The following is a 25,844-nucleotide window of genomic DNA, read 5'->3' on the forward strand; positions in this document are numbered from 1 at the left end:
GAAAGATGAAATGGTGCTATACATGGCGACCAACAAATAAAAGCTTTAAGAACTTTATTATGTGCAGAAAAAAAAAAAAAATGTGTACACTGTATACACCTTCTTTACTTTTTTATATAAATTCCAAACTTTTAAATCCACCTTAATTGAATTGAATCAAAAAGAGATTGTCTCCCCAGTAATAGTTAACCTGAAGCACACCACATATATCTATCTATGTTTAAACAAAGAAAAAAATGTGTAAACAAAAATATAATCGAAAATTTAGGTGAGTTTTTAGCTCATACAGGCTTCATCTTTCTTCACCATTTTCATTTACACACAAGGTTTCAGTGCTTAACTTAATCTTCTGTGCCTACATCATCCCCTTGTTATTCTCTCATTTCCTTTCTTATAACAGATGAAAGAAATAGTGAACAAGTCAATAATCCTTTCAAAGCAGTCCAAGCGCTAATTGCTAATGATATTGAATTTTGCTTGTGCTCACCTATAATGTGTACATTATACATGAAGAAGCTAAAAACATTGAAGACGAATGTGAACGAAATTACTTAGCAATTAGCTTCACTTTGATTGGATCCTCAGAAAGAGAAAAACATTGTTTTATACTAAATTGTGAAGAATGGGCTTGAAACAAAAAAAAAAACACTACACAACTTGCTCATTGCAATGACTAAATTACCATACAGAAAGATGACATTTTTCAACCAAGCAGACTGAGTAATTGCTAATAGCTTTAAAAGACCAATAGAAAGTAACCAGAAATATGCAAAGAGGAAAAAACTTTAGACTGTGATTAACATTATTTTCATTTTCCAGGAAGTAAGGGAGACAACTGTAGACATATTTTTGGGGTTTTAATCTGATTTCTTCAACGAAGTACAGACTTCCTTATATTTTCTAAATTAGAATTTTGTAGCAAAAAAATCAAAAAAATAGGTTAGAAACATCTTGTTTTGAATAATTTGGCTAAAATACAAAGTTAGCTATATTCTTTGTAATAAAGAAAGAAAAAACAAATTAGAAAAGACTATGAAATATACCTTACCATTTAGTACTCTTGGTATATGTGTGTATACATATATATATAAATACGTAGATATATATATATGTGTGTGTGTGTGTGTGTGTGTGTGTGTGTGTGTGTGTGTGCGTGCATGCGTATACACATGTATATACATTAATACACACACACACACACACACACACAAATAAATGCCATAATATATTCATCTAAACCATATGCTAGCTTGAAAAAATGGACTTAAAAAGAACCACTGAACTGTTCTGTTGCAACTTTCACCTGCAGATTTTTTAAGCATTTCTGTAATCTAAAAATGTTCAATAATAAGTTTGAAAATACAAAGAGATTTTCTGATGTTTAAAAATTTAAATATAAACATATTTATATATATATAAATAACAAGAATTTTCCTCTAAAGGTAATTTCCTCATACTTATTCGTTAAGTGATATTTTCCAAGAAATTTTAATGATCCCTATATTTATTTGCAGTTTCTCTTACATTCAATTTCATCACAATCCTGGAATATTTTATGTTCTTTTATAAATTTTGTCGAGAGATATATGAATTTACTACAAGATATCTTCAAACTTCAATAAATGGTTAATAAACCCTTATATATGGAAATAAAATTTATCTTCACCAAAAACAAAAAAATCTTTTGCAATGTTTAAAATTCTAAGATTAAAATAAATCTGTGTTTTGTCTCAGAATATATTTGGGATTATAAAAAAAGCGGGGGGAAAAAAATGCTTAAAACTTAATTATTGCTTGATTTATGAGATTGGCAAGAAAATCAGCTCTGGTATTAATTAAATGGGTTTCTTTAATTATTCCAAATAACAAGTTAACCCTTTGCCTGTCAAAAGCTTTTTCATAATTTTGCCCTAAACATCCATGCTTGATCTCAGACTCTAACTTGGCCCTTGTTTTATACATTCCCAGTAATATAAAGCTTTCCAAGTTACTCTATGGTTGAAAAAAATTGGGAATGTATATCATATATGATGCATGGACGCTAGGGAAATTTGTTGTGTGTATTGCATATGATACACAGGACAGGCAGAGGGTTAAATATAGTTATCAGCTTATGGTATTTATTAGTTCTCATATTGGTTATGAATATTTCAAGTTGAAAGAATATAACAAACTAAAAATGTGGCCAAAGAAAAAAAAAAAAAAGAACAGCTTTGGGTCTAACACAATGTTGGTTATCTTAGTACTTAGCTACTAGTTTTAATTCTGTTGTAACAAGTAGAAAGGATTAAAGAATTGCACATGAATTTGATAGCCTGCCTTTGACACTATCACACGGCTGTAGATGAGAAATCAAGAGGACTTGATTGGTTTTGTTGTGTTGCTACTGGATCCATGATTTTTTGTTTAATGCTTACTGGTGTGTCAATACTATTGTTATCCTTAGATTCAAAGTGTTTGCTTTTCCGACTGAATGCTTTCCCAAGAGATCCCTAGAGAAAAGAGGAAAAAAAAAAACTCTTTAAAACATGTGCTCAGAGCCTGAGATAACTTGGAGACACTAGGCATGTTATTAAAACCTGCCTAGAAAATATCTCCAATGTATGAAACTATTAGTAGCTCAAACTATAAACAATGTATATTAAACAATATTTATCACTCACTGGATGGAGTACATTTTTTGTTGATATTACCTTAAGGGAAAAGTAACCTTCATATATATATTTATTTCAATCACTGAGCAATAAACTGTGCTTAAGAAGAACTGCTGAGTCAAGTGAAATCATTGTCTTGGCTGATGCCAATCCTGCCTGACTGGCTCCTGTGTTGGTGGCACATAAAAAGCACCATTTGAGCATGGTCATTGCCAGTGCCACCTGATTGGCTCCTGCGCCAGTGGCATGTAAAAGGCACCATTGGAGCATGGTCATTGCCAGTACCTCCTGACTGGCCCTTGTGTCGGTGGCACGTAAAAAGCACCCACTACACTCTTGGAGTGGTTCGCATTAGGAAGGCCATCAAGCTGTAGAAATCTTGCCAAATCAGATTGGAGCCTGGTACAGCCTCCCAGTCAAACTGTCCAACCCATGCCAGCATGGAAAGTGGACGTTAAACGATGACGACAACGATGAGGAGTGTGTGTTTGCACATACCTTGTCTTGGCATCATGTGATGGCTGCATACAAGCAACACTATCACACAAATAATGTTACTTATTCCTAGTCTTCCGTGACTAGAAACAGATACGTTTTACCACCTCTACTATGATCTTGATAAAAATATAGCTTTACAAATGACTGATAAAGATGAATATCTTACCCTAATACTCATTCGGGGCTTGGGAGTGAGATCATCAATACTTGTGGTAGAGCGGAAAGATCGAGTAAACGTTCGGCCAAGAGATCCTCCACCGGATTTTCTTTTTAGACCTGTAATTTCTAGCTCCTCCCTGAAATGGAAAATATAGATTATCTAATTAATTAAAGTTGATAACCAAGACATTAAGAGCTGTACAATGTGATCTATAATAAGTAGTGTGGCTGTGTGGTAAGAGGTGTGCTTCTTGACGACATGGTTCCAGGTTCAGTCCCACACTGTGTAGTAACTTGAGCAAGTTACTTGGAGTACAGTCCTGGGCCAAATGAAACCTTGTGCGTGGATTTCGTAGAAGGAAACTGTAAGAAGCCCATCATACATATGTATGTGTGTTGTATATGTTTCTTTGTGCCAGTGTTTGTCTCCCACCACCACTTGACAACTGGTGTTGGTATGTTTATGTTCCTGTAACTAAGTGATTTGGGAAAAAAGACCAAGAGAATAAGTTCCAAGCTTTAAAAAATAAGTAATGAGTCATGGAGTCAATTTATTCAGCTGAAATCCTGTAAAGTGGTCGGCATTAGGAAGGGCATACAGCCATAGAAACTATGCCAAAGCAGACAGCGGAGCTTGGTTGCAGTCTTCTGACTGGCAAGCGCCTATCAAACTGTCCAGCCCATACCAGCAATGAAGGATGCTCCGATTGCCATGGTCACCTCCAACAATGACAATATATATGTAAACCACTGGCTTCTTTCAGTTTCCATCCACCAGTTGTACCCACAAGGCTTTGGTTAGACTGAGGTTTTAGCAGAACAGGTGCCATACAGTGAGACTGAACACAAACATATATATATACACACACACACACATATGTATGTGTGCGTATATGTTTGTGTGTCTGTGTTTGTCCTGCCCACCATCGCTTGATAACCGATGCTGGTACGTTTATGTCCCCATAACTTAGCAGTTCGGCCAAAAGAGACCAATAGTACAAGTACTAGGCTTACAAAGAATAAGTCCTGGGGTCGATTTGCTCGACTAAAGGTGGCGCTCCAGCATGGCCGCAGTCAAATGAATTTTTCCCCATGAGAAACCTAAACATCAGGGACTGAAAAATAATTTCTAACAGATATACTTACCTTGCAGGCTTTATAAGGGCTTCAAGTTCTGAAACAAGATGACGCCGGACATAAGATTTAGATGGAGGGATTCCTAATGCTGTTGCAAGCGTCTCTGCAGTAAATGATGGTTCCATAACAATTAGTGCTCCATGAACTCCAGTTTCCTTCAGTTTGTCAGCATATTCCTGTTTTGGAGAGAAACATATTTTTCAAATTTTATTATTACAAACAAGTGATACAGTCATTGTATATCAATCAATTAAACAAAAAATGAGTATAAGGCACTGGGTTTGATGTAATCGACTTTTCCCCTCCCCCGAAATTGGTGACCTTGTGCCAAAATTTGAAATCATTATTATTATTAGTATTATTATTATTATTATGATAGAGGGCAACGTGGCAGATTCATTAGCATTGCCAGACAAAATGCTTAGCAGCATTTCTTCCTGCTCTTTATGTTCTAGGTTCAAATTCTGCAACAGTCAACTTTGCTTTTCATTCTTTCAGAGTTGGTAATATAAGTATTAATCAAGTCCTGAAGATGATGTAACTGACTTACCCTCTCCCTCTCAAAATTGCTGGCCTTGTACCAAAATTTAAAACTACTACTACTACTACTACTACTATAATTAATATTGATAATTTATTCAAAGGATAAAAAGTTGATTTCAATGAGTTTTGAACATAGAAATTAAAGGGACATAACCAAATACTGCATGCAAGTTTTTTTATTTTTTTCCTGAACCACTAAGAATACCTTGCCACTAAATATTGCAGGTCATAAAATATAGTACCAGACATATTCTGTGGGTTAGATATAATACATTTCACCCCAGAGGGATGTCTGTGAAATACACTCTAGCATTCAAGAATACACTTCAATATTCAAGAATGCACTTTGACATTCAAGAAGACACTTTGACATCCAAAAAAGACATTGACATTCAAGAAAACATCTTGACATTTAAAAAGACACTCTGACATTCAAGAAAACACATTGACATTTAAGAAACACATTGACATTCAAGAAGACATTTCACTGAGTTGGAAGAAATGTTAGCCTGCCGGGTGAAATGCTTAGCAGTATTTCATCTGCCGTTACATTCTGAGTTCAAATTCCACCAAGGTCAATTAAATAAGTACCAGTCACACATTGGGGTCAATGTAATCGATTTAAATCCCTTTGTCTGTCCTTGTTTGTCCCCTCTATCTTTAGCCCCTTTGTGGGCAATAAAGAGATAAATATTCAAGAAGACACTAGGACATTCAAGAATACGCTTCTGATGGAACAGAAAGATAACACAAAAACAGACAGTCCACAAGTGAACACTGAGAAACAAAGAAACAAACAACTTACACTCAAGTCAATTGACTTTATCCATTTGATAACTCGATCATTTGTCCACACAAGTGGATCTGTGTTTTCTTCTTCACACTTGAGCTGCCTTTCTTGTAAAGCCTACAAAAATAACAAAGAGAAAAATAATTTAAATTTTACAATAATTTAAGATAGTTTTCCAGAACAAGAAATAGTCCACAGGACAATTTCTATCTTCTTTTCCAGTATCCATAGACATTTGGTCAAACTCTGATAATATCACCAATCCTTTAAACTCATTGAGCACACATTCTATTATTTTCTAAAGGACAAAAAGAGAAAAAAAGAAAAAAAAGTCTCTTATTTTGTAACCTTGAACCCATCTAGTAACTCAGGTACAATTTATATTTTAACTTCTTTGAATTAGTATTATGTAGAACCCACTCTCTGGAGGCACATGGCTTAGTGGTTCGAGCAGTGTTCCTCAACCTTTTTTACCCTTGTGTAACCCTTAAAAGAAATTACATGTCTCAAGGAACCCCTGTACAAAAAAATTATATACTATATCTTTCTCATATTTTTCATCATAGTTCACGTGGTAAATATCATATATATATATATATATATATATATATATATATATATATATATAATAGGTTAGATAATTAATATGTTGTGCATGTATAATATTACAAACATGAAATTAGCATGTCTCACTCTTTCTTGCAGAACCCCTAGGAACCTTTTGCAGAACCCTAGGGTTCCAGGGAACCTTGGTTGAGAAACGTTGGGTTAGAGATAACCTTAACAAGTGATGAAGTAATTATATTATGGAAGAGCTATTCAAACTGTTAAATAGCACATAAAAACTAATGCTGTCTTCTGTACCATCACCAATGGCTTCAGTACCACCAATTGTTTTTTGAAAGCAATGTTGGTACCACAAAAAATAAAAAGAAAAAGAAAAATGCACTCAGCTCATGCTGTGAGGTGGTTGGCATTAGGAAAGGTATCCAGTTACAGAAACACTGCCAAAGCAGACACTGGTACACAAAGCAATTCTCAGGCCCCTCAGATTCTGTCAAACCATCTAACCAATGACAGCATAGAACACTGGTGTTAAATGATGATGATGATGATGATTATGATGACAATGATGATGGTGAGAAAGAACAGAGATACTTACTTCTTTGTCAAAATCTAAAGACCTCAGAAGTTCGATTCCATGAAGTATACTGGCATGATGAAATTTGCGATGAATAGCAAAATACTTCTCCAAATCTTTTTTGGTCAAATTATTTAACATGCGACCATCAACTAATTGTAATTCAAATGTTGCTTTATACTGAGACAAACCGAGGTCTGGAATCCATCTTTCAGAGACCCAATTATGGTCGATTTCAACAGCTTTGAGATATTTCCTGTGAATATAAAGTTTTTGAAAATAATCACCATTAATCCAACAGAATTAATAAAACAGTTTTTTATGTTTTTAAATGAAGCAAAACAAGAAAATATCTTAGAATAAAAGTTTCTATAAAAGACCTATACAAATTTTCAAAGCAGATTTTTTTTTTTGATCTTCTTTGGAAAATTTTTATGGGGCTTTTTAATTTCAGTATTTCTTTTCCTCTCAAGAAATACAAGGTTGCGCAGTCACTGCATGAAGAAGTTTTACTAGAGCAGAATGAGGGTGGATGATAGTGGCTCATATAAAATTTGGAAAGAAGGATTCTAGTGTTTGGCTGTAGCTGTGTATGGAAGAACACTTTCATAAATAGAATTCACATAAATAATTTTTTTTTTATTGTTATCTTTTCTTTGTTTCAGTCATTAGATTGCGGCCATGCTGGAGCACCATGTTTAGTCGAAGAGATCAACCTCAGGACTTATTCTTTATAAGCCTAGTACTTATTCCATCGGTCTTTTTTTCCGAACCAGTGAGTTACAGGGATGTAAACACATCAACCTCGGTTGTCAAGCGATGGCGGAGGGACAAAGACTGATACACACACACACACACACACACACACACACACACACACACACACACACACACACACACACACACACATATATATATGACAGGCTTCTCTCAATTTCTGCCTACCAAATCTACTCACAAGTCTTTGGTTGACCCAAGGCTATAGTAGAAGACAGTTGTCCAAGGTGATGTGCCACGCAGTGGGACTGAAACTGGAATCATGTAGTTGAAAAGCAATCTTCTTACCACACAGCCACTCCTGCACCTACATATATATATATATATGTATATATATGTATATATATATATATATATATATATATATATTATCTTTTTCATGTTCAAGGACTCATAAGGCTGGTTACCCAGTTTCTATGGCATGTAAGTGATTAAAATCACAATATTTCCCTGACTGGGATGTTGGTTCATTGCAAGGTTCAAGTCCAGTAATTTTGAAGGGAGGGGCTAGTCAATTACATTGACCTCAGTACTTGACTCGTACTTTATTTTATTGATTCTGAAAGGGTGAAAGGTAAAGTTTACCTCTGTATGATTTTGAACTCAGAATCATGAATATTAACCCTTTCACATTCAGATTACTCTGTCAAATATACTGCTTATTTATCAATATTGTTTTGAATCAATCATACACAATCTCATAGTTTCGTAATTTTGATGATATGGTTGTATATTTTTAGAATAACATTGTAGGGTAGGTGTAAGAGGCCAGATCTGGTTGGTTTGAACATAAAATAGGTATGATATTTTGGCCAGGTATGGTCATTTTAAATACTAAAGAGTTAAAGGCACTTGACTTATTTCAACATTTGTTTTACATTCTTCTGTATAGTTTTAAGGTAATGGAAACAGATATACAAAAAAAAAAGGTCATTTAGGAAATTATTTAAATAATTCCTTATTTTTAAAATACAGTAAATGGAAATGTAATATATACAGACAAGATGCGTTTGAAATAAATACAAATCTTACACTTCAGCTGGGTTCCGTTGTGCTTCAATAGCCAACCGTAGTTTCCTTCTGTGCATAGCACTGGTGATAGAAAGAGCTGAGGCAAGTTCTGAGTCACTAAGACCAAGCAAGACCTGTTATAATTAGAAGAATTTTGTTGGGAGGTTGTAGAAGAGAATATTAAAGATTCTGGAAATAAAATGAACAGGACAAACACAGACACACAAACATACACACACACACACACATATATATATATATATATATATATATATATATATATATATATATATATATATATATATATATATACATATATATATATACGATGGGCTTCTTTCAGTTTCCGTCTACCAAATCCACTCACAAGGCTTTGGTTGGCCCGAGGTTATAGTAGAAGACACTTGCCCAAGGTGCCACGCAGTGGGACTGAACCTGGAACCATGTGGTTGATAAGTAAGCTACTTACCACACAGCCACTCCTAAAATAATATTAAAATTAAAAAAAACCCAGCTACAACCTGGAATAAAATACTCACCTTTCCACTTTTGATATTATGAGAACACATTTTGCCATACATTGGCATATTCAGAACCACTTCTAGCCACGTTAGAACTTGATTAGCTTTCCATTGGGATATGTGAGTCTCTTTCAGTTTTTCTGCTATGTTTAACTTTTCTTGTAGGTTTTCTGTATTCAGTAAACTAATGTGAGAATTCAATACACTGGAATCTAAAATAAAAATAAATTAAAATAAAATGTAATAAAATAGAAACAGGATTACTGCTTACAAAATTATCACCTGACTGGCCCTCATGCCAGTAGCACGTAAAAAGCACTCCCTACACTCTTGGAGTAGTTGGCATCAGGAAGGGCATCCAGCTGTAGAAACTTTGCCAGATTAGAGTGGAGCCTGGTGCAACCTTCTGGCTTGCCAGCCCGCAGTCAAACCGTCCAACCTATGCCAGCATGGAAAGCAGACATTAAACGACGATGGTGATGATGATATATATCAGCAACTTATACACCCTAATACAGGAAGAAGACCACTGAAAATAACATTGATATTATGGGTATGTGCCAAAGAGATAATACTTCATCTCCTGCCAACTTTACAGTTTTTCTAAAAATTTATAACCCTTTTCTTATCATATTTCTAATCGAAATATACTCCTTATGTGTTTCAATTAAATTATAAAATAATTGTGAATTTAGACTGGCTTCATTAATCAACTCTAATTTTTTTTTATCTACTGATGTATTAATGGAATTTTTGGAACATAATTTTATGAAAGGTTCTTAACGAAATCTATTGCATAATTTTTACGACTAAATAAAGTTAAATTCAACAAAATACAAAATTATTTTTTAAAAGCTTACATTAAACAACATATCCGATTTTTCATCTGTAATAACAACAGTTCTCATTTGGAATAATAATTAATACAGAAAATCCAAAACTATAATGATTTTTTATAATTAAATTTGATAGTTAAAAAGACCTGAATGACTATTTAAGCAAATCATATTTAAATATAATTTGTTGAAGAAACATATAATTAGTCGTAATTACACCTGGTATCAAGATGGCAATGAGATTTCGAGTTTTATCAGCTACTTATATTTGTAATCTCTCTCATATACTCTTTAAAGTCTTGGTTTACTTAGTTTAACTGTAAATATATATATTCTTTATTTTTTATTACATTTGTAACATATTACAAATATTTAATTTTAATTTTAAAAAAATTTTGGCATAATTGAAGTGGAAAATATAATTTTAATTAGAAATAAAATTTGTTCAACATTTTTGTGACATGTTTAAAATTTATCCTAAATAAGAGATATTGTATATTTATGCTACTGCAAAACTTTAATGAAAATTAATCCATATGATAATAATTAGAAATATAAATAGATGTCTACGGCCCTGCACCTCATCTGTCCCTGGTGCATTCCTCCCCCTTGCAACCCATCCCACTACTCATCTGATTATGGCACTACTCGTTCAGCTGACGTAACTATGAGAGTGGAACTGCACGTATTTCACTCCCTACCCCATGCACTACTGCTTACCCTCTCTGGAACTACTTCCTTTGTCTCATGTATTCTCAGGTACCATCCCATACCACCTTATTTTCCACTGAATGTCCCTTTCACCTCTCCTTTTCCAGCACACCTCCACTCATTTGGCCAATGACAATCCTCCCCCAGATTAGCTCTGTTTGTCTTCCACCATTTCCACCCTCACGTACCTCTGACTTTTTCCCTGGCACTGTGCATCTCTCTCCTATTCCCCCACTCCCACAGTTCATATCATCTTTTCTGCCATTTATTACCTCCTTCATCCACACCTATTTCCTTCACCTTCCTTTCTAATTGACATATATGATTGACCATACCTCCACCAGTGTCCACCATTCCTGCATTTCCCTCTCACCCCATCTCTGTCCATCGTCCACTCACCTCTCACACACCTGCAAACTTACTTAGCCATGCATATCACTTCTCTTACATTCATTGTCCTGTAACTTGAAGGTACAACCTGACATATTTTCCCCACCATTCTCTTTCGTTTCCAACAGGAGTAACCAGGAATCTCCCCTATAACATGAGTGTTGTTTCTGTTCCTCTATCATACTTTAACCTCCCATTACCTGGCTTAAAACCACTTCCATCGATACCACTCCATCACCTCAGATGAAGGTCTTGTCTTGCAAGTTATCTGTTGACTTCACTAGTGCTGGTGGCACATAAAAAACACAAAGCACACTCAGTGGAGTAGTTTGCATTAGGAAGGTCATCCAGTTGTAGAAACCATGCCAAAGCAGGCATTAGAGTTTGGTGCAGTCCTCTGGCTTGCCAGATCCTGTTGCACTGTCCAACCCATGCAAAAATGGAAAATGGACAGTAAATGATGATGATGATGATGAATTGGTTTCTTTTGGGCTGGGTATAAAAGCTATATATTTTAGGGAAGGAAATGAATGGGATACAGGGGTAGACATACCTTTTACTGTATGTAATATTAGTGAAGTGACTCTGAAAGTTTTATCCAAAATAAGCAAGGTCACACCCACTTATTTGTGTATCTTACTTATTATGAATGGCTTCTTAAAGTGAAGTCTTAGATATCAAAGAAAATACACTAATAAAAAAACTGTTGAAGCATATTTGGAAGTTATCTAGGAAAAAACCAATAAAAAAATCCTTAATCAAAATTCTATATTTATTTCTTCATAAGATGATTACAAGCATTTAGAAAGATACAGATAATTATATAAGAAAATATAATTAATGTAACCCCGTAATTTAGTTTACATAAACATAACTATTTTTGAACCATTTAAAAAAAAATGTCTTCCATTTATATATTTTTTAAAAGTCAGTGACAAAATACATTAAATCAATAATTATATAAATAATAATTAATTCAAAATACATTTTCTTTAATAATTAATAATTAGAGTGGTGCAGATGCCCAGGTCAGTAAAATATTACACTGTATATTTTATTGTAGCTAGTTTGAAGCCTCACTTTTCCAACCATGAGGTGTTCACTTTATAATAAAAAAAAAATAGTTATTTTAATCTGTTCATAATGATTATTAATTAAAGAAATTTGAATGTTGTTTACCTTCTAGTTCGGCTTCACTTGCCACAGCAATAGAGTGTCTGCTACGGGTTTTAGAAAATATCTTTGATAATGATCCCAGGGGTTTTTTCCTTTTGTGTTTCAGCTGGTTTTCAAAATTTTCTTGGCTAGAACTGAGTATAGCTTGTAAGGGCGTAGTAGTGTTTTCCATTATTAATAATGAACTATTATTTGAGACTGGAAGGGAAATACAAGTCAGAAGAAACAAGGAAAATTATTTACAAGAATGAAGCGAACGAAAACTAGAAGCTGTACACCAATAGGTAGGTAGAAAGTAGAAGAGTTAAATGAAAGTATACTAACACATCTGATGTGACCTACTAAATGCAGGATGGCTGAGAAATATTATTAGAGTAGTGAGAGACAATAGTTGTTCTCTACATTGTTCCAACAAGAGTAAATAACCTTGTTTGACAAAATGACAAAAGATGTTCAAAGCTTCAGAGACTATTTGAAATGTTATCCTAAAGCAAATATTGTTAATTCAGTACAAAAGAAATCCATAGATTTCTGGATAGTAATGATTTGTTCATTTGTTAGTTTTGGGATAAACTCACTTTTTGTTATTCTTTACTTGGGGATTTATTTCAAAGTAATATAGAAGATGACAAAGCCACCACCTTGATTAGGTAAAGACAAAATACCTCCAACAATGACAAGATTATAAATATCATGTTTAAACTGTTCTATAAGGCAGAACCTTTTTCAAAAAAGCATTCATTATTATTATCTAATAATTAAAAATCATGTGACATGGCCAACTATATAAACTTCTAATTTCAATTAATTAAAATTTGATAGATACCAAGAGAAAAGAAGCTGCTCGTTATCTAACTGGTCCAAGTGGTGACTGTATGAAGATGCTATCTTTATAAATACCTCATAATAATGTCTGGTAGAGAAGTGCAGCTGTCCAGGTCAGTAAAATGCTACACTCTATATTTTAATGTATCTAGTTTGAAACCTAATTTTTCCAATAATGAGGCTTCAACCTAATCAAAAGAAATGATTATTTTAATCTGTTTTAAATGTTTATTTATTACTGAAATTAGATCTAGTTCAGCTTCATTTGCCATAGCAATAGAATATCTGTTACAAGTTTATACACACACACAAATATGCATATACAATTTATCTGTCTGTCTGTCTGTCTGACTGACTGACTATCTATCTATCTAGCAAATTAAAATTAGTGAAATATCCTTGATTTCATTTTAGCCATACCACTCTAAACTTTAAAAGAATCTTGCATATTTTATTGTCTGAGAGAGAGAGAGAGAGAGAGAGAAAGAGAGAGAGAGAGAGAGAGAGAGAGAGAGAGAGAGAGAGTATATGCATACATGTTTATATCAGCATGCATATGTGTATGTATGTATAAAAATACTTACGCTTTAAATTATTATCTTCAAGAGATTTTTCTGGTGATATTTTTTCAGATGACAGTATCTCCTCCACTGATTGACTTTCTTTCAAACACTTTGAATTATCAAATATATCAGATGTGTTATTTGACTGCATTTTATAAGTCGAAGAGAACTGATTCTTTAACTGCAATAAATGAAGAAAAATTGATCTTGTTACTATGAATTTTTCAATTACCATTTTCTATTCTCTTAAAAATTAGAAAGTTTCTCTTTTTTAGACTTGACCATTTTATTCTCAATTTCATTATCAGGTCAAACTATTGGGTTCTTGTCCCCATTGTGTGGTTGGGAAGCAAGCTTCTTCTGACACAACCATGCCCACACCTAAGAAAAAATTCTTTAGTCTTGCTGCAAAGAATCACCCTAGGACCAGTCACATGACAAAATCTAGTCCATGCTGTTAGAGAGGAGCCAGTTTTCTCTGGTGATAAACTCTATGATGAGTGGCAAGATATTGTGAAATCCATCTAACCCATGCCAGCATGGAAAAATGGTCATAAAATGATAATTATGATGGTAATCTTAGACAAACTTAATTCGTCAGGAATTATCTTCTTCCTCTCTGCTAACAAATATGCAATTAAATAGGTTTAGTGGTTTTCTCTGACACTTTAGCAAATTACAGAGAAGCTACACCTTACTAATTAACCCAAATAGAAGAAATACAATTAACTTCTTTATGGCAACAAAATGAGAATATGAGTGATAATAAAAGTAATTATTTTTGTTTGTCACATGATTAAAGGCTGATCCTCATTTTGTATAAAGAAGCAATAACAAAATTAATACGTTGCTGGAACTATTGCTTATTGAAAGACACACAGAGCATCTCAAAATAAATACAGTAATGAAAGGGTTCAGGAAGTGAGTTGGCAGAATTATTGGCACACTAGACAAAATGCTTAACTGCATTTCATCGATCTTTACAATCTGAGTTCAAATTCTGCTCAGGTCAACTTTGCTATTCATCCTAGTTGATTATATCAACGCCAGTGCTTATTTTATCAACCTTCAGGTTGATAAGATAAGAATTGGCGCTGATGTTATCAATTAGTCCCTTCCCCCCAAATTTCAGGGCTTGTGCTTATGGCAGAAAGGATTATTATTTTTATCATTATCACCATCATCATCATTTGACAACGTGTTGGGGATGGTCAAGTCAAAAGGATTGTCTGAAATCAAAATAGGATGGTTACTGTTAGTGACTGAATTGTCTTTCATATAACCTGGATTTAATCAACCAATGGCATTTTACTGTCGCCATCCCATTTAAGTTCCAAGCTATTAACTGGCATTTTATTGTGACGAATATCTCAACTATACAGTGAAATGATAATAATAATATTTCTAGTATGCTTCTACATATGTATATATCAATAGATACATCTTTACACACACACACACACACAATTTTTTACTTGTTTCAATCATTGGACTGCAGCCATGCTGGGCACCATCTTGAAGGGTTTAGTTGAACAAATTGGTTCCACTACTTATTTCTTATAAGCCTGGTACTTATTCTATTGGTTTCTTTTGCTGAACCACTAAGTTAAGAGGCCATAAACAAACCAACACCGGTTGTCAAGTGGTGGTGACACACACACACACACAAAAGCACATATATCACAGACTTTTTTTAGTTTCTGTCTACTAAATCCACTTACAAGCCTTTTGTTGTTCAGGATTCATAACAGAAGACACTCACTCAAGACGCTTAGCAATGGGATTGAACCGGAAACATGCTCAATTCACTGGTGATTACACATTCACTGGTTTGAAAAGCCAGCAATTTATTGATTCTTTAAACATTAAATGCAAGAGAAAAACTCTAAGATAGGATTCCTTATCTGCAAATCATTAACAATAGGAGTTTTTACAGAAACTATCTGGATTTTAAAACCATATATGAAGTTACAAGATCTGAGAGTAGACACTGGTATTAAAACATGCTCTGTGTACAAGTAGTATATTTTACAACTACAGTCAGTGAAAGAAGATAGCCTTGGCCCTGCTGCTGATACTGGTTATACATTTAATTAGTGACAAAGTATTCATAAAAGTTAATTCTTCAAAAACCAGTTAAACCAGGTCAAGTCAAGCACACCTATTCATGTAGATATGTCACACTTCTGTTTCATTGAAATTCTCAATCAATTAAATTACCATGATGCCTTATATTGGAAATATATATTTATATATATACATATAGGAGTGGCTGTGTGGTAAGAAGCTTGCTTCCCAACCACATGGTTCCGGGTTCAGTGTTCAGTCCCATTGTGTGTGTGTGTGCACCTTGGGCAAGTGTCTTCTACTATAGCCTTGGGCTGATCAAAGCTATGTGAGTGGATTTGGTAGACAGAAACTAAAAGAAACCAGGGTGTGTGTATGTATGTATGTGTGTATATATATATATATATATATATATATATATATATATATATATATATATATATACATACATACATATATATATTTGTGTGTCAGTGTTTGTACTCCCCACCATTGCTTGACATCAATGTTGGTGTGTTTACATTCCCTGTAACTTAGCAGTTCGGCAAAAGAGACTGACAGAATAAGTACTAGGCTTGCAAAGAACAAGTCCTCGGATCGATTTGTTTGACTAAAAGCAGTGCTTCAGCATGACCGCAGTCAAATGACTGAAACAAGTTAAAGAATAAAAGAGTTGTAGGGTCTATGTGTGACATAATGACACATGTCTTGGCCATTTTAATCTTGGTGGATTCCAGCTGTCTCCAAGTTAGATTTCTTTCAGAGAAAAGGGAACTGATCCAACTACTGATCCGAACTGTTACTTTATATATCAACCCCCAAAAACATGAAAGCAAAATGAACTTCAACAAGATTTGACAGGATTTGAACTTACTTGAAGTAAATCTTGTTTCATTTGATTGATTACTTGTTCCTTTGAATCAAGTCTCGATTGAAGCATCACACATCTTTCTGCAGCTTCTCGGGCCCGTTTAATAATTTCCCACTTTTCACATTCAACATGTTCTTTATCTGAAGTCAACTGAAATTAAAAGATATGATATGTTGAAATATTAATTTATCTTAATTATTGATTTATCTCAACATATATAACGATCAAATGTTAAAAAAGTAATCTTACAGTGACTTCATAAGAGTTCGTAAACTTTGACAAAACATGAAATAATTCTTTTCTTGGAACAGTGGCTCTTAAAGCAGATAATGCTATAAATAACAGTTTGTAAATATTGGGCTGAAAAATATCTTTTGGATAGAAAAAGTCAAAGGCTTAGAGGCTCAGCTTTCGCCTTTTTCTGTCCAAAAGAGTTTTCTAGAACAATATTTACATGCTACTTAAGATGGTAACCGGCAGAATCATTAGCATGCATAGTGGCATTTTGTCCGTCCCTATGCTCTGAGTTCAAATTCTGCTGAGGTTGACTTTGTCTTTGATCCTTTTGGGGATGAAAAAGGTTAAAATAAATATCACTTGAGCATTGGGGGTCAATGTAACTAACATACCCCTTCCCCTGAAATTACTGACCTTGAGCCAAAATTTAAGTTTAAATCCAATATTCACATGCTGTTATTTATAGCATTATTTGCTTCAACATCCACTGTTCTAAAATAAAAATTGTTTTATATTGACTGTTTTTGCTTTAGCTTTATGTTTTAATAAACTATGGTCTACAAAAGCTGCAGATTTTATGTAACACAAATTAAAAAGGTTCTAAATTGCCTGTAAAATCTTACCTGTCTCATGTTTTCATCATTTTCAGCTATCTGTTGTTCATAATTTCGAAGAAAGTCTCGTAACTCATTTTCCTTTTCTTCTAAAGTACTGTATAATTTTTTAATCTGATTCAGAAGTTCTAGCTTCTCAGCTTTTAAGCGTTTTCGATCTGCTTTAAGGGCTAAAAATTCATGAAAAAAATTTATAATAACATTGGACACCAAATAATTTATTTAAAAGTAATATTAAACTAGACATAACCATCTATAACTATTGAATAGAATGTTATTGATAGTGAATAGACAATTAATTAATAGGTACAGATCAATAATAATCTCAAAATAATAAAACAATTTAACAAGCACAATGATTATTTCAGCATATACACCACTACTAAAAAAAACAATCTTCCAGTTAATAGTTTTAGCTTTTATAAAACATAAAGACAGGCAAACAGACCTGAAGCAGATCTGGAGAAGAAAGGGCATGTATTTAATGAGGTCAGTAATGGTGATTATTGTTTGATTGACTGAACAATTAATCAAACAATCGATTAGTTAATCGGTTAAATTGGCTAATAATAATAATAATAATAATAATAATAAAAAGACGTGAAATAGTTGTCAAGTGATGGTGGGGGACAAACACAGACACACAAACATATACACACACATGTATGTATACAACAGGCTTCTTTCAGTTTCCGTCTACCCAAGGTGCCATACAGCAGGACTGAACCTGGAACCATGTGGTTGGTAAGCAAGCTACTTACCACACAGCCACTCCTGCACCTATATATATATATATATATATATATATATATATATATATATATATATAATTAAAACATAGGGTAAAAATCAGATATTAATTAATATTGGTTTATTACCAGGAAGCTAGCACATTGAAAGAATCCGAGAGATTCAGAAAAAATATCTGAGATCTTAGGGGATTAAAGTATATTTTATATATATATATATATATATATATATATATATATATATATATATATATATATATATATATATATATATATATATAATATATAAAAATATATATATATATATATATATACACATATATAAATATATATAAATATATATATATATATATATATAAATATATATATATATACATATATAAATATATATAAATATATATATATATATATATAAATATATATATATATACATATAAATATATATATATATACATATAAATATATATATATACATATATAAATATATATAAATATACATATATAAATATATATAAATATATATATATATATAAATATATATATATATATAAATATACATATATAAATATATATAAATATATATATATATAAATATATATATATATATATTTTGTTGATTTTCAAATTAATATCCGATATATATATATATATATATATATATATATATATATAAAATTGCAAAGCAGAGATGAAAATATTTTGCATTGTACTGCTTTCAATGAAATAGTTTTTGTTTGAGAAAATCTTACTTTGTAAGGCTTCCTTAGCTCTGATTAAATCCTGTGACTTTTGGATAACATCTAGTTTCAATTCTCCATAGCCTGCTTGGTGGACATGAGGAACATGCTTTATTGTACGAAGATCTTCCAATTCTTGCAGAAGATTGGACACTTGCTGTTCAAGATGTTTGTTTTTCTCAATTAGATATGCGAAATCATTTGTCACACTTGATACTGGGACAATCTGGTTTTGTTGATTACCTGCAAAGAAAGAACACAAAAGTAAACACATTTGTTTGGTATTTTAAATATGAGATTTAATGAGGAAAAGAACCTCTTGCATCAAAATTGCTATGGAGTAAATAAAATTGGATATGAAAATAATATTAATTCCAGATATTAATGAGCTGTAGGGACGAAGTATATTAAACGTTTTTATAAGTGATTAATTCCAGGATATTTAGATAATTATAGCAAGCCTATTAGAAACCTTCAACACCTGTCTTTTAGATAGAATATGAGGATTTCAACATTATATAAAGGAACAGGAATTATATTCCAAAAAGCAATTCCAGACAGAAATAGCCACAATCTGGACCTAAGAATGAACACAATTACAAAAGGAAACCTGATAAAAACAGAGAAATTGTCAACAAATACAGAAATGCTAGCAAAATGACAAACTTAAAAGACTATCTTTTAGACCCATTTGACAGAATTTACAACACCAGGAGGAACAAACTGAATGAGAATAACTGAAGATAGTTCATTTTTTGCATATAAAATCCTTCAAGCACAATTTTAGTTCTTCCCAGAAACCTTAAAATTCACTTGCCACAATATTCTACATTCAATGAAACACATGATACAAACGCATAAACATCATCATCATCATCATCATTTAACGTCCGCTTTCCATGCTAGCATGGGTTGGACGATCTCACTGGGGACTGGCGGCGAACCAGATGGCTACACCAGACTCCAATCTGATCTGGCAGAGTTTCTACAGCTGGGTGCCTTTCCTAATGCCAACCACTCCGAGAGTGTAGTGGGTGCTTCTTACATGCCACCGGCACGGAGGGGGCCAGTCCGGCAGTACTGGTAACAGCCACGCTCAAATGGTGTTTTTTACATGCCACTTGCACAGGAGTCAGTCCAATGTTTTGTTCACATGCCACTGGCACAAGTGCCAGTAAGGTGAAGCTGGAAACGATTGCGCTCAAATGGTGTGTTTTACATACCACCAGCATGGAAGCAAGACTGCTGGTCTGGCAGTGATCCCGCTCGGATGGTGCTGTTAGCGCTCCACTGGCACGGATGCCATATGTATATAAATATATATACATTTATGTATTTTTGTTTTATATATCATCACTGTTTTAATGTTCACTTTTCTATATTTGTATGGCTCACATAAAATTCTCTGAGACAGATTTCTAGAGTTAGATACCCTTTCTGTTGCTAATTTCCGTATGTTTCCCAGCAATGGAACTTTACACTTCTCAGACTCTTCCATTATGGATCTTACTGTACACTGTTGTTAACTAATATATATATGTGTGTTTGTGTTTGTGTGTGTGTGTGTGTGTGTGATGGGCTTTTGACTTTATTTAAGAATGTAAGAATTTCACACTCATGCCCACTGGTAAATATAAAGTCCATATGATAAAATTAATAGTGAATTACTTCATAGAGTTATATATATGATAATACATGACCTAACAAGATTTTACTGGATTCGGTGAGATTGTACATAAGAAATGTATGTTTATAGTTATGCTTACATATCAAGTGTAATCAAGAAAAATTGCTTGGAATTTAAGCAATAAAGATAAGTCTTCTATTTTAGACGTTATCACAGCTATGTTTCAAAAACATTCTGTCTTCCTTCTGTTTCTTTTATCAACATAATAATGGTTCCTGCTCCTCTGAACTAGCAAGTTGTGTATCGTTTCAGCCACACCCAACAGATTTACCTGCCTTCCTTCCCCATGTCATTGCTGGTATGTCTCACCTTCAAAGCACTGTACTTAATACTCCACCAATAATTTATCTCCAATGCTCCACATAATTAAAACACGCTGCCTGCTTACAGTTTCTATATGAACTATCTAGCACTGGTTGGGTGTTAATAAAAACTACGTGTTAAAAGGTCTCATAGAAATAAAAAGATATCTTTAGAATTTACGTTGGGATACAAAAACCATCCAACCCATTCCAGCATGGAAGGAGGATGTTAAACGATGATGATGAGGACACACACACACACACACACACACACATAAATATATCATCAACATCATTTAGCATCTGCTTTCCATGCTGGCATGGGTTAGACAGTTTGACTGAAACTGAATTTCCTTTTATTATAGAATATTTCAAGTTTACAAGGTAATCCAACCATGTCTAGTGTGTAAAAAGGCCAGCTTTCATTTTGACTTGCATAAATGTCATTGTTAATTTCCGTAAAAATTGTTTTATTTATTTACTGTTGTTATAAAGTGAAAGAGAGGAGAAAGTGAAAATGTACGTACATGTATATGAAATGGATGTGTACGTGTGTGTGTGTGTGTGTGAGAGAGAGAGAGAGTGAGTGAGAGAGAGTGAGAGAGAGAGTGAAAAGGTGTGTTGTCATGTATGCATGTGTGAGAGAGAGAGAGAGAGAGAGAGAGAGAGAGAGAGAGAGAGAGAGAGAGAGAGAGAGAGAGAGAGAGAGATTGAGTGTCATTTTGAAATCACTCTCTCTCTCTGTCACACACACAAACACACATACATACAAAAAAAATGTATGCATATGAATTTATGTATGTATGTATACATGACAACACACCCTTTCATGCCCACTCTCTCTCTCTCTCACACATCCATTTCATATACACATACATGCGTCTTTCCCTTTCTCCTCTCTTTCACTTTAAAACAAAAGTAAATAAATAAATTTTTATGGAAATTAACAAACAACATTGACATTTATGCAAGTCAAAACTAAAGATGGCCTTTTTGCACACTAAACATAGTTGGACTACCTTGATGTTTGTTTGAAAAAGGGAGATTATGACTGTGATAAAATAATGAAAGCAGTATTTACTAAGCAGGTGAGCCCTATTATACAAAGAAATGATTAGATGTAAAATATCATAAAAATGATTAGAATTGAGAATCAAATGCAAAAATATTATCAAGTGGTTAGTAGAAAACCGTCTGGAGGAATATATATATATATATATATATATATATATATATATATATACCTTTTATCAATTACTTGTTTCAGTCATTTGACTGTGGCTATGCTGGAGCACCACCTTGAAGAGTTTTAGTTGAATAAATTGACCTCAGGACTTATTTTTTAAGCCTAGTACTTATTCTATTGGTGTCTTTTGCTGAACTAAGTTATGGAGATGCAGACACATACAAAGCCACAAAGACACACACACATTACAAAAATCAGAGACAAAAAAAAAATCATTAACAACAACCAAAACCAGAACTGAATTGAAATTTTTTTAAATGTTTCCAAATTTAAAAGTGAAATATATCTAATAATAAATACGTTTTTTAGCTTCCCCTCAAAAGTATCTGGCCATAAACAATACACACAATAGATGCATAGTATTCATGGGAAAATTATGACCTAGACAATAGCACAGCAGCACACATGAAAGAAAGGAAATTGCACTAAGCTTGTATATGAATATGAAAGTCAGGTACAACTGACTTGTTGGATTTAGTAATATACACTAGACTTGTATATATACACTAGACTTGTTACATTTAAATATTGATAATTTGTGACTTTGGTTTATCATCCATATTTTATAGAAGCATATCTCCACCTCTTTTTGTGTTTATGTTAATGAGAAATTTTATACGGGGTACGTCACATGACCATAGTGTATCATTGGTAATAATGTAGACAGGTTGTCAGTGTGAAATATAACAGTTTAGGTCAGCTCAGCCCATTTTGTCCCAAATACTTCTAAAAGCATGTGTGATTGACATACTTTAAGTTTGCATGAAATCAGTTGAAAAGTGCAAATGTTATTGTCAGTTGTTGCTGGCCACTGTCAACATGATTACTTAACACACACACGTATGAGACTTAACATACACACACACACACATGTATATGTGTAAAATGGCAATGATGATGATGATTATGTAGCATGACTGTTCTTTTTTGTTTATTTCATTTTTTTGTTTGCTTTTTCCATGTTGGCCACGGGTTGGACGAGATGTCATCTTCAAGCAGTATTCAATGGCCTGATTCCCTTCCTGATGTGAACCATAGCAAAAAAGTGTGTTTTATTCCACTGGTCTTTGTACATTGAATCATTGAGCTTCAGGCCATCAACGAGAACTGTCACAGCACAAGTGATGTCAGTATGAAGGCATGTGGAAGTACACACACACACAAACTATTTTGGGAAAATGTCTTCTTCCTAAGTTGACAAATACCTTGTGAGTCAAAATTAGTAGATGGAGACTGTGCAGATAGATAGGTAGATAGATAGATAGGTAGATAGATAGATAGGTAGATAAATAGACGGATGGATGGATAGATAGATAGATAGATAGATAGATAGATAGATAGATAGATAGATAGATAGATAGATAGATAGATAGATAGATAGATAGATAGATAGATAGACGGATGGATGAATGGATAGATAGATAGACAGATGGATGGACAGACTGACAGATAGATAGATTGATAGCTAGAGAGATAGATAGATAGATATGGTTCCAAACTAATATATCTACTTGACAATGTTTGTTAAGCAACAGTAAAATTGTTTAGAAAAATGCACTGATTAAAATTTCAAAAGAATAAGATTCAAGAAATGAATCTCATAAAATTTATATTGTTTACAATAAAAGTAAAGAAAAACAGTAATAAAAGTTTATTCTACTTTCATCTAAAAGCTCTGTTTTTTTAAGGGGTGGCAGATTTTGATGTTTGTACTCATCATGTCTTTCTTTAAGAACATAAATATTACAACTGATCTGGTTTCAACTAGGAATTAAAACCACAGGAATGAATTCTCTTTGCCATATGCCAGTTGCAACAGATTTAGCTATATACCAGCTGCAACAGACTTACTATTTGCTTGTTGCAACAATAATAATAATTGTTATTATTCTCTGCAACTGCACGTATACACCCATCTCTCCAGCACTGTGCTGTCACATTTGTGCTAAATATACCGATTTCTTTTTTTAAACATGCAACCTCACATGTATAATAAAAAATGTTAAGTGGTCATGTTTTTGTATTTTGTTTATGTAAGGAGAGTCATGAGGCTGATCTAGGAAACAAATGCCAAACTTAAAATGTTGTAGAAATTCATAATCTAGAAGCCAGAAGCCTGAGATTTATTTTTCACTTGCATGCATGCATATATGCCAGCATACATACAGACATACAAACATATAGACATACCTGCCTATATACATACAAATAGACATATAAACAAGCAGGCATGCATGCATACATACATACCATTGTAGTACCTGTTAAATACAACTAGGTTTATTTTTGATTCTTTTCAGTAATTCTTAATGTTTTTATTTCAAACTTTGCTCCATTTTCTTCTTGTATTTCGTTTTATCTTCTTTCAGCTATTCTATTTACTACCACTCACTTTTATTACTCTCACTGACTCACTTATATATTCTATCATTTCTCTTTCTCTCTCTCTCTCTAAATATAGGTGAGTGTGTCTGTACACACACACACACACAACCTTGAGCCCCAATCAGATCACTTGTATAATAGAAACTATGAACTACCTCTCATGAGATATTTGACCAGTTCATGAACTTCATCATATGTGTTTACTCCAATTTTGAACTACTTCCCTTTATTTCTGTTACATCTGAATTTCTGGTTCCCTGTTCCTCTATCAGAGGTTCCACAGCATCTTCATTTCTTGAACTGAAAACTCATTCAGTAACAGTTCCTGATCAATACCCTTTCAAGTAAAGATACTTCTCAAATGACTCTGGGATTTTATAATTTCTCTTACTAGTAGTTACTTTAATCATTGCCAAAAAAGGCCCTTAGATGTCTTGGTTCAAGATATCTAAAGATTTTTCTTCCAGGTTTTCAGTATTTTCAGAATCATTTAAACAGACTCTGCAATGGGAGCCAAGTCACCAATACATAAGAAAACAGAAATGCCACTCTGTTGGTTATGACGATGAGGGTTCCAGTTGATCTGATAAATAGAACAACCTGCTTGTGAAATTAATATGCAAACAGCTGACCATACCACAGGTATGTGTATCCTTAATGTACTTCTCAGGAAGATTCAGTGTGATACAAAATTCGCCATTTGAAATTCAGGTACAACTCATTTTTGCCAGCTAAGTGGACTGGAGCAATGTGAAATAAAGTGTCTTGCTCAAGGACACAATGCATCGCCAGGAATTGAACTTGGGAGCTTACAACCATGTGCTAAATATACCCTAACCACTAAGCTGTGCACCTTCACTCAACAATACATAGAAGTTTCCCCAAAACAAATAGTTCCACTGAAATGTGAAGTTGTCAAGGAAGAGCATTGTGTTATAGCATTGCCTGGCAGAATTCATGAGAGATCTCCAACTACAGGGAAAGAATCAACTAGCAAAAAGCTTAATAAACTAGAGAATTAGATGCAATGGTTTATAACAGAGATCCTGCTTAGTTTCTTGTATATAAGAAGGTGGTCCTGTTCAGAAAGTAGAAAGACTATTTTCTTAAGATGAGCAGTTAGATGAGAGAAGTAATAGCATTGTTGGCAGGCTGACAAACAACTTACAAGAAGCTACTTTGGTAAACCAATATATATATATATATATATACATACA

At 33.3% G+C, this 25,844-nt stretch overlaps 1 protein-coding gene across 9 annotated transcripts in view; it reads right to left on the reverse strand.

The window, feature by feature from the left end:
• Positions 1-1,483: 1,483 nt before the first annotated feature.
• The window catches only part of LOC106877021 (kazrin-like), a 62,160-nt gene continuing 37,799 nt past the window's right edge, over positions 1,484-25,844 (reverse strand). For all 9 annotated transcript variants that reach the window (XM_089337594.1, XM_089337591.1, XM_089337597.1 and 6 more), the window contains 12 exons: positions 19,020-19,250; positions 17,531-17,691; positions 16,674-16,820; positions 13,754-13,913; positions 12,348-12,542; positions 9,250-9,443; positions 8,732-8,844; positions 6,944-7,178; positions 5,797-5,898; positions 4,458-4,624; positions 3,319-3,448; positions 1,484-2,492 (listed from right to left, as the gene is read on the reverse strand). In XM_089337594.1, coding sequence (XP_089193720.1) covers positions 2,331-2,492; positions 3,319-3,448; positions 4,458-4,624; positions 5,797-5,898; positions 6,944-7,178; positions 8,732-8,844; positions 9,250-9,443; positions 12,348-12,542; positions 13,754-13,913; positions 16,674-16,820; positions 17,531-17,691; positions 19,020-19,250 — 1,997 coding nt within the window. In that variant the 3' untranslated portion in view covers positions 1,484-2,330. The remainder of the gene's footprint in view (positions 2,493-3,318; positions 3,449-4,457; positions 4,625-5,796; positions 5,899-6,943; positions 7,179-8,731; positions 8,845-9,249; positions 9,444-12,347; positions 12,543-13,753; positions 13,914-16,673; positions 16,821-17,530; positions 17,692-19,019; positions 19,251-25,844) is intronic.

This window comes from Octopus bimaculoides, chromosome 19 (assembly GCF_046866305.1).
Source record: "Octopus bimaculoides isolate indiv1 chromosome 19, ASM4686630v1, whole genome shotgun sequence".
NCBI lineage: Eukaryota > Metazoa > Mollusca > Cephalopoda > Octopoda > Octopodidae > Octopus > Octopus bimaculoides.